At 37.3% G+C, this 19,598-nt stretch overlaps 1 protein-coding gene across 11 annotated transcripts in view; it reads left to right on the top strand.

Moving 5' to 3' along the window:
* The window catches only part of GTDC1 (glycosyltransferase like domain containing 1), a 393,529-nt gene that overhangs the window by 359,718 nt on the left and 14,213 nt on the right, over positions 1 to 19,598 (top strand). For 8 of the 11 annotated variants that reach the window (XM_023217485.2, XM_031936424.1, XM_023217482.2 and 5 more), the window contains one exon: positions 7,853 to 7,962. In XM_023217485.2, the coding sequence (XP_023073253.1) occupies positions 7,853 to 7,962 (110 nt within the window). Of the gene's footprint in view, positions 1 to 7,852; positions 7,963 to 16,765; positions 16,976 to 17,796; positions 17,832 to 19,598 lie in introns of all 11 variants that reach the window. The other 3 variants (XM_023217481.2, XM_023217484.2, XM_023217483.2) reach the window with 2 other exon arrangements.

Below are 19,598 nucleotides of genomic sequence, written 5' to 3'. Positions count from 1 at the left end.
CTGGACTACTGGGGCAGCTGTCAGGGTAACTAACAAGCAGTTTTGAATGTATTTCCTACATGTTTCTTGGAGGAAAACAATGTTAAATCCAAAAGAAAATCTGAATGATTAGTCAGTTTGAATTTACAGCCCCAGTTACCACATTTGACAAGGAGAAACTTGATTACAGAAAATGGGAAGACTTAGTAATGAACTGGAGAGAGGAAAGTTTAGTTTCATAGAGTCTCCCCAGTCTGAGAGGAAGTAATTACATACATTGTGCTGTTTTTAAATTATGTGGGATGGTGACTGCTGTCTAAGTAACATCCCAGGAGTAGGGAAGACTCCATTCGCCTTAATTAAGACACTTCATGGCCCTCCAGTTCTTTGAGGCATGGATTTCTATAGGCTTACTGGCCAGAGTTGCAGAGAAAGGAAATTCATTGGCAAGTTAGACAGCTGAATAAAAATGACTGTATACAATATCCAGTGAGATTGGAAATCCTGTTGAAAAGAAACAACCTGGGGAGTCTAAGCTTTTAGCAGTGGAGGGATTTAGAAGAAATCTGTTGTGGGGTGGACCTAGTGGGGAAAATGATTTATTGAAGATGGTTCTCACTGCATGGCCTTCAGGATGGAATGAGTGGGAAGATTTAACTGGGGAGAAGGTTATTAGGTTATCATTGTAATGCAGTATTTGAAAACCAAGCAAAGATCATTTCTAAGCAAACAGATTACAGTCAATGGTGTCAAAAGTAGGAGAGAGCGTAACAAGCATGAGAATGAAGGAGGGCAAAGGTGGGAATTGGTGTTATTAGAGAGCACTTTCATCCAAGAAAATGAGAATGGGAATAGCAAAGCTATAGAGAGAACCCAGGAGATGAGGACAGAGGAACACAGCTAAGGTGAAATGATCTGTGAAAAGTCACCCCAAAACAGTACATTATTGAAAACTTTCTTGTCAATAAGTATTATCAGGTAAAGGGGTATTTTGAAGATGCCAAATATGTGAATGGCGAACCGTGGACTAAGAGTAGGATCACAGACTTCAGGAAGCAAACTGAATATGAGAAAAAAGCAAAATGGAAGATCTTAGATTGCTCATGGACTTTGAATTTTGAAAGACAGACACATCTCCTGCTATTAAAAAGAAAGTTGAGAATATGAATATGTGCAGATGGCATGAAACCCTGATACACATAGAATTTAATTTTTTGATAACTTAATTTCTGTATGATGGCCCATTCCAATATGATGATAGAAATCTCAAGCAGTTCAAGATTCTCTGTCTTCCATTTTCCCGGTCCCCATTCCTCATGGGCCGTTGCTAATGGATCCCTTGCTTCTGTCTGTCTGCCTACAGCTCTGTGATCCTTCCATGGCACTCACAGAAGCCACACTTCCACTTTTATACCCACTAGGGCTCAGGAATCTCTTGAGGCTGTTTCCAGTACTGTCTGCCTAGTGACATAGACTCAGACATTCACTCTCTAGAGTCGTGCTTCTTTCTCTAGAAGCATAGTGCATGGCCTCTGGGACTCTCAGAGCTCTGTTCTCCTCCGCTCCTGTCCATCAGTCCCTTGTGTTTCTTGTCTGGAAGCAGAGTGGAGACACGGTGTAGGAGGGTGCATGCTACACTCTCATAGTGTTTTGCCTACTTATTTGTACCTGTTTGAAGGGATTTTAGTTGTTCTGTAAACACCTAAGAAGACTGCTCCTTTTTTTTGGTTGAGGGGCTTCCTCCCCCTCTCCTCCATCCCATGTCTTTCCTGAAGCAATGAAAATAAAACATCTTACCATCTTGAATGTCTTTGGATTCAGGGGAGTAGAACTGGAATAAATTGATTAAAATGTATGCCGTTAAAATAACTACAAATACAAAAGATGGAGAGAATGAGAGCATATTGTATTCTTCAGGGTGCCAGACATTTCTTCATTCCTCACAACAGACTCTTTAAATGTAGCTATTGTTATCCCATTTTAAGGATGAAGAAACAGGTTGCACATGGTTATGTAAAGTATCTGCTGGTCTTACCGGCCTGCTGCTAGACAGAGGCAGAGCCAGTTCTTTCTGAACTGTCCTTTCCACCCTCCCTCAAAAAGCAAAGTTAAAGGGTGGAATGCAGTGTGAACATTTGCAGAAAGCCACATGGATATGGTTGGTGTTTGTCAACTCTAAGTAAATGATGGTGAGGAGAACCTGTAGGGTTAAAGAAAGCACTGGTCGTAGCCAAAAGAGAGAAAATGAGCAAGAGCAAACGAGACAGAGAGAAGTTGAGAAATCAGTGGCTAATGAGACTACTGTCTGAATTACGTTCAAAGCACTATGACACACCACGTGGGAAGCAGAAGCTGCAGGTGTGGAGGGAAACCAAAACTGATCCCTGCTGTGTCAGGCACGCAGAGAGGAGTGAAGAGTGTGTGGCCCTCGAAAGCATAGTGGAGAAATCGGTAATTCTAACAGTTAGCACAGGGTGGTAAGTAGAAGCCTCACGTTTCTGAATAAGGAACACGTCACTGGATTTGGAGGTGAAGTGCTATTTCATAATGAGAAGTAAAGATGAAGTTTAGCAAAATATCAGAAAGGTGAAGAAATTTGATACCATAATTCCATATTGCTTCTCCATATCCTTATTGCCATCTATTATCCAATGAGTTTGAACCTCAAGTAACAAGAAACTAAAGAATGTTTATGATTTAATGATCTGGAAATGTTACTATGGGCTGAAGGCACCAACTCTTGTTTTTCCTCTGATTATATGTGGGAAGGAAAAAAAAAGTCAAAAACTGCCTAAACGAAAATGACTTCATAGTGATTAGATGTAATTTCAGATGCAGACCAAGTCTCTTCTGTGTGATCTTAAATGAAGGAATAGTTATATTTGTATGACCACTTGGTTGAGAGGCTGAAGTAAGATGATGATCAGGTGCTTAACATGGAATCTGGAGTGTAACAGGAGCTCTATAAATGTAACTCGCTTTTTCTACACCTTCATTTATTCAACAAGTATTTATACAGGAGCTAATTTTATGCCACAGATAATGTGTTAGGATAGACCACATTATGCTGCAGTAATGAAGACACTCCCCCACCCCAAATCTCAGTTGCTTAAACCCAACCAAAGTACATTTCTCTCACCTACTCAAAGTCTGCTGCATGTTGAGGTGGCTTTACAGGGCAACTCTCCCCCATGTGGCCACCCAGACTGCATCACTCTTTAAAATTAATCCTCTAAACACAAGACATCTTAAGGTCCACCACAGCAGAGAAATATCTGGCCAGAACTGCTTTTAGATACTTTTGTCTGAAAGTGGCATACATCAATCCATTGGCCAGAAGTAGTCCAATGTCCTTATACTACTGGAAGACGATGAAGATGGAGTCTTCTGTGTGCTCAGAAAGAGAGAATGAGTGGATATTGATGAACACAAGTAGTATCTACCACTTTTTAGCTAGGTGCTGGGTCCTTAGTAGTAAACAAAACAAGTAACATTTATCCTTTCCTGATGGAGCTGTCAAGCCAGAGTGACATGCTCCTGGGAACACTATAGCATTCGTAAAGAACCAGTGTTCTGCCCAAGCAAGGGAAGAAACTAAAGAGATTGTATTCAGTATGTATAAAGTTATGTGGAAAAATAGGAAAGGATAACAGTTCAGTGTAAGTGACAAGTATGGAGAACTTAGAAATCCTCAATAAATATTTACTGAATGAATGTTAAGTGATGAATAAGAAGAAATTTAGCACTAAGAAACTAAACTGGAAAAGCAACAGAGAGAACAGATATAGGAATAAAAAACACATGGAAACAGTTTATGCTTTTCAAATGTTCTGAATAATATTTGGGAATAAAAGCTGTTCTTGCTGTATCTACTGCTTCCAGTAAGCTTGAAATATTTCTGCGCTGGTCTCTTTTGCCATAGTGGTGGTGCAGAGGAATGAATTCCCAGCCAGACTGTTTCATTCTTACCTACTCAAGAGTATGAAAATTGTTGGGAAGCTTGGACTCTGACTTATCCTCTGGAATATTTTGCGAAGACTTAAGTTGTCTTGATTGGCAGCTGTCAAATGTATAGGGATTATAGGAAAGGAGGATTTGTGCTGCTGTAAATACTGAAAATGTTACAGGGCTAAGCAAAAAATCTAGTAGTTTTATGGTGGAATATTAGAGATGGATAATTTCTTAAAAGCATTAAAATGATTTCTATAAAGATGTTTATTAAAGAAAATATAGAAAACATGCAAAAAAAAAAAAAAAGAAACATAACAACCCCTAAAGATAATTTCCAATAACTTTTCATATACCTATGCCAAACTTTCCTAGACATACACATTCATTTATCTTAGAAAAACACATCACACAGATCATGCCGCTCTGTCATCTCCCTTTTACTTTACAGTATTTCTTAAATATTTTTCTACTTCAAGAAGTATATTTATGCAATATTTTTTAATGGCTGCATGGTATTGCATCATATATGTGTGTCAAAAGACATTTACTTATCATTCCATTAGATCATTTACAGATGGTTGCTATTATAAACAATGCTGTTACGAACATACTCTAACTGAATTTCTGTGCACATCTTTAATTATTTTATAGAATAACTTTCCTAAATTGCAATTACTTGGGGAAAAGTCATGTATATTTTAAGGCTTATTATTTACATTATCAAATTACCCTTTAAAAGATTGTTTCAGTTTACATTCCTACCAGCAGTGGATGAGAATAAGAGTGTTTAGGAGCCCATAAATCTACAAATATGGTTGTAGTGAATTAGGCATACCATTGTACATATGTTTAATATTGATAGCTGTTAGCAGAAAGAGGCACTCAGTATATTATCTTTAAATCCCACATTCTACGTATTGAATGCTTTATTCTAAAATCATATGTATGAGAGTTTCACATTAAGTTTTCTAGAAAGGAATTTAAGACAAATTCACATATTATGCTAAATGGGTTCATTAATGTCATAGGCTCTGGGGTAAAATCTCTGGATGATCCATTGGATAGCTAGAATGAGTTCTTTACTAAACAAAATATATTGAGCTCTGCCATTGAATATCATCCGTGCCTTGATATATGGCTGTAGCCAAATATTTGTGTGTATATCTTTAATAATTAAGTGTTAGGCAATTTCTCGTTTTTCTGAAAAGAAAACCCCAAATTTTTTTTCAACTAAATTGATTATATTAAAGTTTGCATGACATAGATGAAATAAACTTGTATATTTGTAGTATGTAATTTACTAATTTAGACATAAATAATAATTCAAATGCATACTGTAATAATTTTTAGAAGTATGGCTCTTTTCCCTCCCTTACATTTCATGAAGCAGTTTTGGTCCAATTCCCCCTTCCATGCATTCTTGACTTCATAATGGTGGCACCTCTTCAGGCAACTGGCCTGTTTTTACCACCTGTCATCTGTAAGTAGCTTGGGGTGCAGGACTTTGTGAAACTGTATGATGGAAATCTTTTCCCCAACTATAAAAAAAGAAGAAGAAAAAACGCACTTATTACTTATCTCCAGTAACCACTTAACTCTGTTACTTTTTTAAGTGATTTTTAAAATGCTTGTTTTCGACAACATCCAGCACTTAGAATTGTTAGGTCATGTCTCCCAAAATAATTACCAACTCAATATTAAATTCCTTTGTTTCTGTTTTTACCAGTCCCATCAAGTGAATGATTGCTACAACCATCCAAAACTCTCATCAGTTGTTTCAGGCTAATCCATGTTCCCTAAACAGTACTTTGTTTAAAATAAAATAATTGAGAGAGTGCCTGGTATTATGAGAGACTTTATAAGGACTTTAGTTTAATATGCCTCTTTTTCTGAGGGATAACGTTGGGAATGAAAAAAATCTCACCTTACATTCAGTCGTATATTACAGTTTAAACAAAAAGAAGGGATTCACTCAAATCTCTTTTGTGTTCTTATGCAAAGTAACTATTGAATATGAAAGCTTTTGTCCACCTATAGGAAATAGCTAAAGAATACAGCAGGATTATAATACATTTATCTTATATAAAAACACTGAAAATTGAGGTTTATAAAGCCTGCTGCTTTGAAAATATTCACACTGGACTCTTTTAAGAACTACAGCTCTACCCGATTAAACCTCCTCCCAACTCCAAACCTCATCTAATTTTACTTTAATATCAAAAAAAAATAAAAAGCCCAGCCATATTTAGAATATAAGGTCTCTTAGGTATCCGTAGCCAAAATTTTGAAACTCAAAATGAAAAATTTAGAGAACTGAATGGCTAGATTTCCCTATGGTGATACTCCCGCTTTAAGATATATTATGTTGTTTCCAATCTTTTCATCTAAGTATTTCCTAGAGAATCAGACTAAAAGAACATTTTATAGATTAGGTAGGTGGCAGCTATTTGATTGATATGGTTGAAGATGGCATATGGCATATTCTTTACTTTCAGAATGTTTTGAGTCTTTGTTCTTGCCCATAGCAGTAGTATCTATGAGAACTATCCAGAAACTTCCCAATGGTACATGTATGTAAAACACATCATCTTAAAAAGCAATGAACATTTTACCATTGCATTCTTTATTATTTGAACTAAATCAAACTGAGAGATATAGAACTTAAATGGCTATAGAACTCTAATTGTATAAGATATTACAATTTCATAAGATTATAAATGCTGTTTTAAAATGTTAATTAGAAGATACATTTGTTTTAATTCATGATACTGAAAATATTGACTGAATTGTGAATTAACACATTTAGGGTTGCAGATGTCATTTTTCATGAGATTTCCTGAATGATGTAATTTTCATATTTCATACAGCAGTTTGATCAATTTACAGATTTATTTGACATAATTAGTAAATGAGAAATTCAATTGCTGATACATAACTATTTTTCCATAATGTAAAAAAGAAGTTAAAATTCTGAATTATAAATAAAAACCAAATATTTTGAAGACATCTGGTCCACATCTGTCTGAAATAAGGTAATTTAACACAGTGTAATTAAATGCAAGAAATACTGAAATATTCACACCTTAGAATGTTAAAAAAAAAAACTCACTTCATTTTGATGTTATTTGTTGAATTGTAGAATTTTTAAAAATTTTAGTGTCCTTTAGCCTCTCATTTTGTCATTTACAAAGAAGACTGACAAGCTAAACAAACAAAAAACAATCCATGTGTTCCAAAGCCTCTACTAAATGAAAGAATTATCTTTATTACTATTCCTTTGTATGTGCATAACTCCACTCCTAAGTTAATACTCAGCGGACATAGACCCAGACCTACCTCCTTTTGATGTATTTATAATTCTCCATTCAATTATTTAAAATGAGAGATTAGTGAGAGGGTCTCTAATCTCCCTAAATTGTGCGTTCCTTGTGGGCACAAAGGAGCTCAGTAAATGTGAGAGGAAGGTATTCAGACCTATGGAAATGAAAAGCATCGTTGGTACATTCTCGTGATCATTGGAGAGTCAGCCTTTGAAGATTGGTCTTTTCTTAAATTAAAAAAAAAAAAAACTTTATTTTTAACCTTTGTTAAGTAGAAAATTAACCATTTTAGGGAAAAGTAAATACACTATACTTTCTGTAGTCTAGCCTTAAGATGTGAAAAGGCAGATTTCTCCTTTAAGGCTGCAGATCCTTAAAACTTCAGTAGGTCTAGGTTCTGATCATAAGAGACAAGTTTGTGGACATGAAAACACTGCTGATGCTATAGTGTGAAGTTATAGGAAGAAATCTCCGCTTGGATACCAGAGGCTCCCCAACCAGCAATAGACCATGAAAAAAACTGATACTGTAGGAAGTGAAACCACTTTTCCTAACACATGCCCTGAGGTAACACAAGTTATATTTTGTGTGTTTATTTCCAGGGAGCATGATAAAGATCCAGAAAGCTTTTTTAAGGTATTAATGCATCTTAAAGACTTAGGACTCAATTTCCACGTGTCTATCCTTGGAGAAACCTTCACAGATGTCCCAGGTACCTCTGTTGAATTTTCTAATGTGTATTTTTATAGATGACATAAGCTCTACAATGTAAGTATTAATTTCCATGTTTCCCTTTGTTAGAATAATCAAGATGAGCACTGTTAACCAAAAGATTATACGATGGCATTAAAGTCTGATTCAATTTAAAAAATACTTAAGTAAGCATTCTTTGATTTAAGTTGAGAATGTGAAGTCATCTCTTTGATCAAATATAGTTTATGCAATGCATCTTGATGTAAATAAAATATATTACTTTAGGCATCTTAACACTTAAAGAAAGTGGGAATTTGTAATTGGATATATAACCTCTCACCTCTGGGGTCACTGGTTTGAATCCTGCTCACATGGGTATTGGCTGAAATACATTAACATCTGTTAGGTGGCCTATGTAAAGCATTTTGGCATCTAACTTGTAATATGGAATGGACTGTAGTCCATGTCATAGTTGTCATTGGTTCATGCCTTGTTTATTGAACTTGAGAAAGACAAAAATCAGAAGCTGATAGCAGCAGATCCTCTCTTTATTAATGGCACATGGAGCCTTTTCAAAGAGCCATTTCCCTCACCCTGCATCCTCACTGGTCACGTTTGGGTCAGTAAAATGAGGATTCATAAGCATACAAGTTATACAGGTATTCATATTTTTTAAGCTTTGGGTGTTCAGCATTATTTGAAAAATCAAATGTACAAACAACAGTATTTCAGAAGTAACAAGCCATTGTGTATTATAACTCCTAAGGAACATCTAAAGTTTACTTTCACTTAGCAAGTGTTTCTTGATTCTAGTAGTGTCAGGAACCATACCCAGCCTGTATCTCAGTAGCCTTGTCTCATATGGCTCATCGTCTGCCCTCTGCAGCTGTGGATACTGACCTTTTCCCAGTTCCCCTAAGACAACAGGCTTCTTGAGAGCTTTGGACGTTTGCCTGTTCATTTCTGTTTCATCCTTTTGATCTCAGCTCAGGGGCATTTTCTTTTGCTGTAAAGCTTTGTCATGATTTCTCAGCACCTCATACTTTGTCTTCATGGTACTTACCTCAGGTATAAATTTATATATGTATACATTTTTTCATCTCTTTCATGCATATGCACATAAGCACACATGGCCCATACACACTGGAATGTAAATGCTATGAGGACAGGGACTGTATCAGTCGTGTTCATCATTGTACCCCAAAGCCCAGTGCAGTGCTTGACACAATGGTGGAGCTCAGTGAATATTTATTGGACAAATAAGTAAAAATAATGCAAACTCCCTGCTCTCAAGAAATTTATCATTTTTTTTTTTTTTTTTTTTTTTTTGAGAAGGGAACACTTGTGCCTACACATAGGCAACAGAGGGTGAAACACAAGGTAATACAATTATACAATTATCTAAGCCACACAGGTGGTTTTGAGTGTTAATTGAAGGGCTGGTACTTGAATAGCCAGAAAAGAAGGATTAAGTTATTCCAAAAGGGGAAACAACATGGGCAAAGCACAAGAAGTCAACATTTTGGAAAAGGTGATTAAATGAGAGAAAAACTTCAATGATGAGTGCTGTGAGGTCACTAAACAGAACAGGAGATTCTACATGCAGACCTTAATAAGGAAGTTGGTATGTGCATTACACGGGTAGGGTAGGGCCCACATGTGAAGGAGCTTGATAACCAGAGTAGACTGGGCAAAGGTAAGGAATAGGGAGCCTAGATCTTGAACAGGGAAGAAATATGATGAAACCTGGATTTTAGGAAGCTGTGTCTTGCAATGACACAGAATTCTGTGTAGACAGAATCACAGTAAGACCCTCTGGTAGTAATCCCAGTGTGATCCTATAAGGTGCTGGCAGAGAGATCAGTGAGAGGGCCCTATGAGAGGGATGTTCTCAAGGAAAGCACAGAAGAGAATTTGATAGATGGGTGGCTGTAGAGAAGGAAGGAAAGAAAAGATCAGCTCATTTGCAAAGCTCATAAGTTCAGTTTTGTTTGTACCAGCTTTGAGGTGTTTGTGGATGGACTGAGAAACGATGCTGGAGGAAATTCCCCCAATCAGAAAGCTTCTTAGCCGGTGTTACCACTGGGTGCTTTCAGGCCACCACTACAAAGAAGACTCGGTTTTTTTACTCAAAAGCCTAAGTTTTGGGATTACATCTCTCCTCTCCCACACATTGACCTTGAGCTATTTAGAGCAATATGGAGGGTTGAAAACAGGATGTGGAGCAGTTAGGGGTCCAAGTACTTAGTGCTCAGTAAATACAGGTGACTAATTATTGTTCACTTTGGCTTCGCTTCCACACATACTTACTGAGCACTGTGGAGGGGGCATTCCACAGTGAACAGCGCTCAGTTTCCCCCTCTGGGATCTCTGTCTAACTGGGATGCTGTGAAATACACAGGGAATACTGTGAAAGCCCACAGGAAGGGACAGCGTATTGTCTATACACGTGCTTCTGTTACTCCTAGTAGCAACAGAGATTTTCTTCTGCCTCAGCCACTGGTTCATCTCTACCATTTCAAATGTGTATTGACTCTTCACGACCACGGCACTTCACCTTGCACAGAGAAGGAGCCCAGGTGTGGAATGGATGAAAGAGCTGGTAGCTTTCCAGGTTGTGCCCTTAGAAGGCCGCTTTGCTGGTCTCTACAACAAAGGCTTCCTAACAGGCCATTCTGTGTCACTTCAGCCATTATTGTCACTCCTCTAGCTTATGTAACAGATTCTTAGATAGCATTTACTGTATTCCACGTGTTGTTCTAAGCTGTTCATGAATATTAACTCTCTAACCCTTTATAACAATCCTGTTCAGTATTGCTATCTCCATTTTTTCCAAGGTGAAGAAACAAATAGGCCACTCAGCTAGGCAGTGTTTTAGCCACTGAGCTATACTGCTTTTTCATGTTCTTTTTTTCTGACCCAACTGTTTCTCTAACTTTAAACATTAATTTTTCCCCAACTCACCATTCAGCACTCCTAGTCTCTTATCTAGTGCTTCCACAAAAAGAATTACCTAGCTGGCATGCATTTCTTTGTCTGAGGTCTCTTTGGGTACTACATTAGCATTTCTGGCCAGGTGCAGTGGCTCACACCTGTAATCCTGGCACCTTGGGAGGCCAAGGTGGGTGGATCACCTGAGGTCAGGAGTTCAAGACCAGCCTGGCCAACATGGTGAAACCCCATCTCTACCAAAAATACAAAATTAGCCAGGTATGGTAGTGCACGTGGGTAATCCCAGCTACTCAGGAGGCTGAGGCTGGAGAATCACTTGAACCTGGGAGGCAGAGGTTGTGGTGAGCCAAGATCATTCCATTGCACTGCAGCCTGGGTAACAGAGTGAGACTCTGTCTCAAAAAAAAAAAAAAAAAAAAAATTATATACTATGTGATACCCAGCCAGAACAATTGCTCTTAACACCGTTAACATTTGTAGGGATATGATTCTCTTGTAAATAATTGCAATTATTATGCTAGTAATAACTTCCATTAATTGAAAATGTGCTTCTTTCTTGGCCATTTGCCTGATTATTTTATGTAATGCTCATGATACTCCCATTGAGGGTAGGTATTACCCTATCCCATTTTATAGGTAGAGAAACAGACTCTGAAAGCTTAAGTCACTTTGATTACATTGCCTATTAGTGAGTCAAACTTTTCTCTTATACATACAAGCCAGAAGGATTGGAAAACCAAGAAAGGCTTAGTGTATTACTGCAGGACCATTGATTACTCTGCAGCTTTGTTTTGTTTCCCTCTCTAAAGAGCTCTTGGGGGGAAAGTAGCACACCACTGAGTGATGGCATTAGTGCCAAGTTTTACTGCCCTTTTTGATGAAACAATCATCACTAAATTTCTTTTGAAAACTGTAATTCAGCAACTTTGTAGAGTCTCTATACTGTTGATTGTTTTTAAGCAAAAATTATGTTGTTATGAAGTTTTTGTAATCCTTTTCCTAAAAAGTATAGTAGAATTAAGAGTGTCAGTCATAATTTATAGCACTACACTTTATAGGTCTTTTGCATCATCTCTTCATTCTGCAGGAGATGAGAGATCTAGAATCAGTGACTTTTCCAAGGTGTGTGAGATGGGCAGTAGATAGTGGCAGGGTTTGGAGTGGAAACTGGGAGTCAGTTTTCCTCAGCCCTAGTCACTGCTGTATTTTTTCAATCAATGTTTTTAAAGTATGTTCTTCGTGCCAGGCACTGTTCGACATTTAGGATGCAATGGTGGTGAATGAAGTAGACATGTTTTGTGACATTTGAAACTTGTAGTCCCACTCCAGTGCTTTGTTCATCACTTACAAGAACATTCCTTAAAAATGATAGAACTGACATTTCTTGAGCACGTAGCATGTGCTAGACACTGTTCTCAGCCCTTTACACATAGTCTTCACAATAGCCCTGTGAATTAGGCACTGTTGGAATTACCATTTACAGCTGAAAAAAGTAAGGCACAGGGAGGTTAAGTCACTCGCTGGAAACCACCCAATCAGTCTACCTCAAAGGCAAATGCTCAACCTGTGCTCTACAAAGAAATTCACAAAATCATCCCTGTTTTACAGGTAAGAAAGCAGGAGTTGATAATGGTGAGAAATTCCTGGCCACTCATGTGAAATGTGTAGGGAAAAAAAAACATAGTATACATAGGGTTCAGTACTACCTACAGTTTCAGGCACACAATAGAGGTCTTGCAATTCATCCCCTGTGGATAAGGAACAGCTATTTCATTGCCTGTAATACTCTTGCTGGAAACAACCCAGCTGGTATCTGAAGACACATCTAGCAACGATGTCCTGGAAAGCACAGCAGATATGAAGTGGAGGTAGTCTCTGTAGAAATGGAGTTACTTATCACTTACAGGTGACTTGGTATTTTGAAAAGCTTTTAGTGGTTTTCAACCAGAGATTCCCACCTCTACTTCCAGGGACATTTGCCAATGTCTGAGACATTTTTGGCTGTCACAACTGTTGCACAGTGGGATGGTGCTCCTGGCATCTAGTAGGTAGAGGCCAGAGGTGCTGCTAAACATTCTGTGGTACACCGGACAGCCCCCATGGCAAACAGTTATCCAACCTAAAATGTCAGTAGTGCCTGGATTGAGAAACTGATTTGTGGGAATTGAAGTCAGCAAACCAGGCTTGGGACCGGGTCTCTTGAAGCTTTCTAAGTTAACCCATGTTCATCCATCTGTGCAATAAAAAGGAGGAGATGGGAAAGGGAAATAATAATAAAATCACCTGCCCTATCAGCTTCAGTGAGTTATAATGAGGATTTCAGCACAATTAGATAATTTGAGGGAAAGTGCTTTCTAAACTACTATGCGGATTTTATTATAGGATTCATGGACTTGCCTCCAGAGTTTGTACATGGAATGAGTTTTTAATGCATTTTGGATCCATAGGAGACATGAATGATCCTGTACCTTAAAAGTTCATTTTGTTTTTATTCAGAAAATTGGAAAGGTCATTCTGCGACATAAAGCATCTGCATCAGACTCCATATTACAAATGAACCAAAAATCCTAGAAGCTCCTCAATGCAAATATTTGAGTTTTGGCCAGTTCTCATAATAAGGTCACATTGTTAGCCCTTGAGATTATTTAAAAAAAAAAGAAGAAGAAGAACAAAATGCTTAAGATATCAAATAAGTGGAATGTGTTTGTATACTTAATAGTTTCCCACAAATGGTAATTCTAAACAAAATATTCTTTTCTGTGAACTGCCAAAGCCTTAAACAAGCGTTCTTCTTTCCATGCTGCAGACATGGTGGGAAAAGGAGTTTTAGCTTTAGACATTAGGGCAGCCAGAAAGGTTACAAGGAAACCAAAAACCTGAACTATGGTTTTGGCAGACAGAAGTCGTTCTGTTTCACCTTTAATTTGAGGTTAAAAACAGTATATGGAAAGCTTCTGGTTAGTATCTGGTATGACAATGGTTATTACTATGATCTTGGCATATTTCTGGTTCTTGGCTCTGGAGTCAAATGTTGGATAATTATATAACATTTCCCTCCATTTCCATCTTCTCCTTCACTCAGCTTCTAGCTCCTGTCTCATTTTCAGCAGAGCAACTATACTAAGGGGGAAATACTAGAAAGGTTCTAGGACACAAATAGCATACATCACACTAATATGAAGTTTTAAAATTTTGTCACAAGGAGAGCCTAGCAAAAGGAAAGTTACTAATGTATTGATAAATGCTGAATTATAAGAAGATTAGGCCAGGCACAGTGGCAGAGAGAGACCTTGTTGTCTCAAAACAACAACAACAACAAAAATACATTGAGATGAAGTTAATGTACTAGTAAGATTGAATAAACTGATTTTTCTCCAGACCATACCATTCCCTAAACCTTTTCCTTTTCCTTGTGATTTTTTTATCATTATTCATTTCCTAACATATACTTACTTACTGAGTTCCTGTTACAGTCTAGCACCACGTAAAGTATTGTGGATACCAAGAGATGAAGGCATGGTTCCCCCACTCTGGAATCTTACTGGCTCATTAGAAAACAAAAATATTTATATAATTACATTTTATTATATCACACTCTTGTTTATATTGTAACATTTTAATAATTTTGAATACATTATTTACAATGTTTATGGGCAAACCTTATAGCAGTCTAGTGATTTAACAAGTATTAACCTCCCCAAATTATAGCTGAGGAAATGACGCATATTAGCTCCATTTTAGTAGCATGGACTTGAAGTAGATTCTCAGTAGACAGAGCCACCTTCACATGATTCTTAGAAATGGACACATAGTTACTTTCCCGAGAACATGATTGAGAAAGTCGGTTTTCAAGAATCTGAAATTCAAACTGAAGTCTTCTGTCTCCCAGTCCTTTGCTGAAATAAAGAAATCAACAAAACATAATGGGAGAAGTAAGGAAGATTCAATTAAAGGTAGGCGTATAAGCTCCTGACAGGAAAAAGAATACATGCTAAATAGAAATGATGGTATCCCTTAAGATAATTTATGAAGGTAACAAGGCTCCAATTAGGGTGCCAGAATATTACTTTACATATCCTCACAAAGTGGTTCTAAAATCCGAACAAAATAAATAAATGAAAGGGCAAACTAGCAAAGGAATCATGAAGGAAAACATGTCCTACCAAATTCAGAACATGTATGAAGTGAGAACTTTTCAAAGAGTACCATACAGATTTAAAGTATGAAAGTAAAAAAAAAAAAAAACCTAGGCAGAAATGGAGAAGCAGAAATACAACTTGTATATACATTTAAGAGCCAACAAACTTTACTAATACAAAATTTACTAATACACTTATCCCAGCTCAAAAACAGAGTATTGAATAAAATAAATAATGTTTATATGATAAAACAACAAATTATACATTTACAAGTAAAGGTTTGCAGTAGCATCAACACATTATTATAAGTATAGTAATCTACTGAATTCTTACTCCATACCAAGCCAGGGCTAGGCTTTTACTCTGATAATCTCATTTTGCATCACAGCAATCCCCTCAATAAGTATAATTACTCTCCCCTATGTATGGGTGAGGACACTAAGGCTTTAGTTGAATAACTTGCCTGAGGTCAGTTAATAATAAACAAAAGAGATGATAATATCAGAAGAAATAAATACTAAATCAACTTTCAGGGGTGAAGACTCTCTAATTTTACCAGTAATAAAATACATGTAAATAAAAAAAAAAAAAATTATGAGCGAGCAGTTGCATTGAACAAAACAATAAAAGTAAAGACTTGTAACTAAGACTAGCCCACTTGTGGAGCAACCTCTGCATATATGGTGATGATGATGTACATTATTTTTCCTGAACTGTATTACTCTACCTTTTGTTTGACTCAGTCATTTCACCAGGGAATGTATCCCACAGAAATAATTCCAAGAAGGAAAAAAACAGATGGCAAAAGTTGTTCTTGCCTCGTTCTCTTCTCTACTGTCCCATAGTGAACAGGTGACTAAGATCTTATTCTTTCTTGATCGCATGCCTCATTCTGATTCTGTTGCCTCTTTTCTAGTTCTTGCCCTTTTCTTCTGGGCCCTTGACTCCTACAGAAGCTTCAGATTAGTCTCCCAGACTCTAGATACCTTGACACTGAGTTCATCCACTTGCTATCGTCAGTGTTCCTTCTAAACCTACAACGTCCAAGAAGATAATCATAATAGTATAACAATATTAAGTATTTGTGTCAGATTTTCTGCAGGATGAACTTAATTTCCTTTATAGCAGGGGAGGTTCTTCAAAATCTCACCCCAGACTAGCTCCTCATGAATTCCAGTTATCTCTGCCATTTCCGGAATACATCTGTGCCCTTACCCACCTCCATGTCTTGTGTTATTTGTTGCTTAAATTCCTTTCTTCCTCCCCATGTAGGCACACTCAAACCCTTTCTCCACCTGGTAAAATCCCAACTCTATAACTCTTCTCTTTCCTTCCTGTTGCTTCATGGCATCTGTACTCATTCCATCAGTTGCAAAGCATGTATCACGCTGCACTATAGTCACTTGGCTGCCATAATAGGGCCATGGTATAACTGACCGGAAGGCACTTTGTAGGTGAAGAGTAGAACTTTTGAAACAGCCTCACAGAAGAGGAGTCTGCAGCACTCCTGGTGGGAGCACTACCCTGGCCCAGCTTTTATTGATACCCTAACAAGGGCGAGGTTCCCATTCAGTACCTGTGAAGCTATCTTTTCCTTTCTCAGGAAAGGCTTGTTAACTAGGCTGATACCCTTCCCTTCCAAATGCTCAGAACATTCACCAGCTGCAAATAACTGGTGGTAACTCACTCTCATTCCTCAATGTGTCCTGTGAGAATCGTTCTTTTTTCTAGGGTCACTCCCAGGCATGCCATCCCTGGGCTTAAAGTCTACTCCTGCAGCTTCTGCAAGTGGAATAATATTTTCTACTGAAACCAGAAGATTCACTGCAACTCTTAAGTCAAGATCATTTATCCATCCTACCAGGGAAGGCCATGAAAATAATGAGTTCTGGAATACAGCTCCCAAAACATCTCTCAAGAAATTGTTCTCCAAAATTATAAGTATGAAAACATCACTGAGGGAAAGTGCTCTGTCATTTTCATAAACTGTCCTCAAAGTTTGAGAAATGTGCACTTGGAAAAGACCCAGGAAAATAAATTAATTAATGGAAAAGATCGACATTAATAGACAAATAGGAATTTGGAAACAGTCCTTAATTTTGAAAGCCTATAAATGTATATGAGATTTAGGGTTGATGGGAGATCTTAGGATGTAGTTGCTATACTTGGTTTTGAGTTCCTATAGTTGTATACTGGTCATGATTTGGAGTGTGGTATGGTCAAAATAATATTTCCCCAATAAAAGACTATGGGGGAAGGCCTGCCTGTTTTAATATTCCTGTTTCCTGCAATGCCTATCAGAACAGGAGTCTCTGACAGAAAGCAGTACAACAGGGAATTAATATGAATATCTGGATCCAACTAGCGAGTTTTTCCAGCTATCTTTCTCCTTGGCTAAATCGTTACATTTCTGAAATGGAAACCATCAGATATATGCTGCCGTGCAATGAACACTGTCCTGGAATTTATAAGGCTCAGGGTCTAGTTCCAGCTCTGCCACTGATTGGCCATGTCACCTCTTTCAGCCTTACTTTACTCATCTGTAAAATAAAGTCATTCCAAAGAAGTTAGAACTAGAAGGGACCTTGGAGATTAGGGTTTCTGAGCTTTTAAAATGCAGACTTAAAATCCCCACCCCCAAGGGGATTTTACTTAGTGACACTTTCTGAAATGTTTATTACGAAAGACATAAGCATAATAATTGTACTTTTTTAATACACTTTGTTTTCTACCTGTATTTTTTTTTTTCACTTTTATTATAGGTTCAGGGGGTTACGTGTGCAGATTTGTTACAAAGGTATATTGAAAACACTTTTTATTCCTCATCATTCTGATATCTACCTGTGCTGCCAGTCACAATTATTCCAGCTACCCTGGTGTATGTTTTTGATCCTGTCATATCCTCTTACTCGTTCTTCACCTTCAAGTATCCTATGGGAGCTTTTATTCTTTTTTGTTGAGTTTATCTTTAGGTCTTTGTGGGGCTAACTAAAAACACTCCTAAAGATGAACCCATGTATCTCACCTTCTCTTCTGATCTTAACACATTAAGTACAGCCTCAGTGTTCTGACCATCCTGGTATGGTTTCAGCTACCTTCCTAGCCTTACTTCAATCCTTAAACATGTATATCCTGCACTGTAGCCTAGATTAGTCAGTGTTCCCTGAAGATAGTTCATATGTCACCACCCAGTGCCCCTCCCTCCTCCTTTATTTGTCAAAGCTCAACCTATCTTCTAAGAGTCATCTCACCCACTTTCCCAGGTCTTTCAAACACATGTGCTACCTCCTTTCTTTGAATGTCCATGGGATTTTGTTTGCATTTTGCAGTGTATTTATCATACATACTTCGATAATAGAAGGCTCTTAAGAATAATGGCAGTTGTATCTGACACAACCTTATATGACCCAAAGATCCTAGTACGGCTGTGTTTTCAAACTTTTGACCGTGATCCACATCAAGATATATATTTACATTGTGGCTCAGTATACCTATTAATGTAGATATATTTATAATTGAAACAAGGCTTTTATAATACACATTCTTATTTGACGCACTGATGTTTTCTTTTTCTGATTTATTTAATTTCTTTTTATGCTGTTCTAAATTGATTTCACAACCATGAGCCACAGTTGTAAACAACACCGTGTACATAGTAGGTATACTGTTGTACATGTTTAATTAAATTGACTCGGCTTTTTCCAAAATCATTATAGAAATATTACTGATTTGTGAATATACAAAATATATCCATTTTGATATATTTATTTAGATTTTAACTTTACCAAAAAAAATATTATATTCTCAAAGTATTGCTGCTTTGGTTTTAATTTTACGTGATCCGAAAAAGCAATTGCAGTTCATTTTTATCTATTTTTAAAGTAAGAAGATAGATATTTAGCTTTTCGATAATTATCACTGTAATGACAAAACTCCTGAGATTAATGTATTTGGCATACCATAAAATTGCTGTTTATTGAATGCTGAGTATGTTCCACACATTGTGCTAGGTGCTTCATATACATTTCCTTTACTCTGACATTCCTCCAGGATCAGATATTATCTCCACTTTATAAGAATGCCAACTCAAACTGTACCATTTTACTCAGTGAAAATTATTAGCAATAAAATAAAATCAGGAATTCTGATTTGGTTTTATTATCTTTCTTCCCACAAAGTTCCTTGTAATTTAGCAAGTTTTTTTTTTTTTTTTTCACAGTACTTTTTTTTTTTTTTTTTTTTTTTTTTTTTTTTTTTTTTTTTTGAGACGGAGTCTTGCTCTGTGGCCCAGGCTGAAGTGCAGTGGCGCGATCTCGGCTCACTGCAAGCTCCGCCTCCCGGGTTTACACCATTCTCCTGCCTCAGCCTCCCGAGTAGCTGGGACTACAGGCGCCCGCCATCTCGCCCGGCTAGTTTTTTGTTTTTTTTAGTAGAGACGGGGTTTCACCGTGTAGACCAGGATGGTCTTGATCTCCTGACCTCGTGATCCACCCGTCTCAGCCTCCCAAAGTGCTGGGATTACAGGCTTGACCACAGTACGTTTTAACTGTGTTCAGTGCTTATA

The sequence above is a fragment of the Piliocolobus tephrosceles genome, chromosome 11 (genome assembly GCF_002776525.5).
Source record: "Piliocolobus tephrosceles isolate RC106 chromosome 11, ASM277652v3, whole genome shotgun sequence".
NCBI classification, from domain to species: Eukaryota; Metazoa; Chordata; class Mammalia; order Primates; family Cercopithecidae; genus Piliocolobus; species Piliocolobus tephrosceles.
Note: the sequence above shows the minus strand (reverse complement) of the source record. Positions and strands in the feature narration are given on the sequence as shown.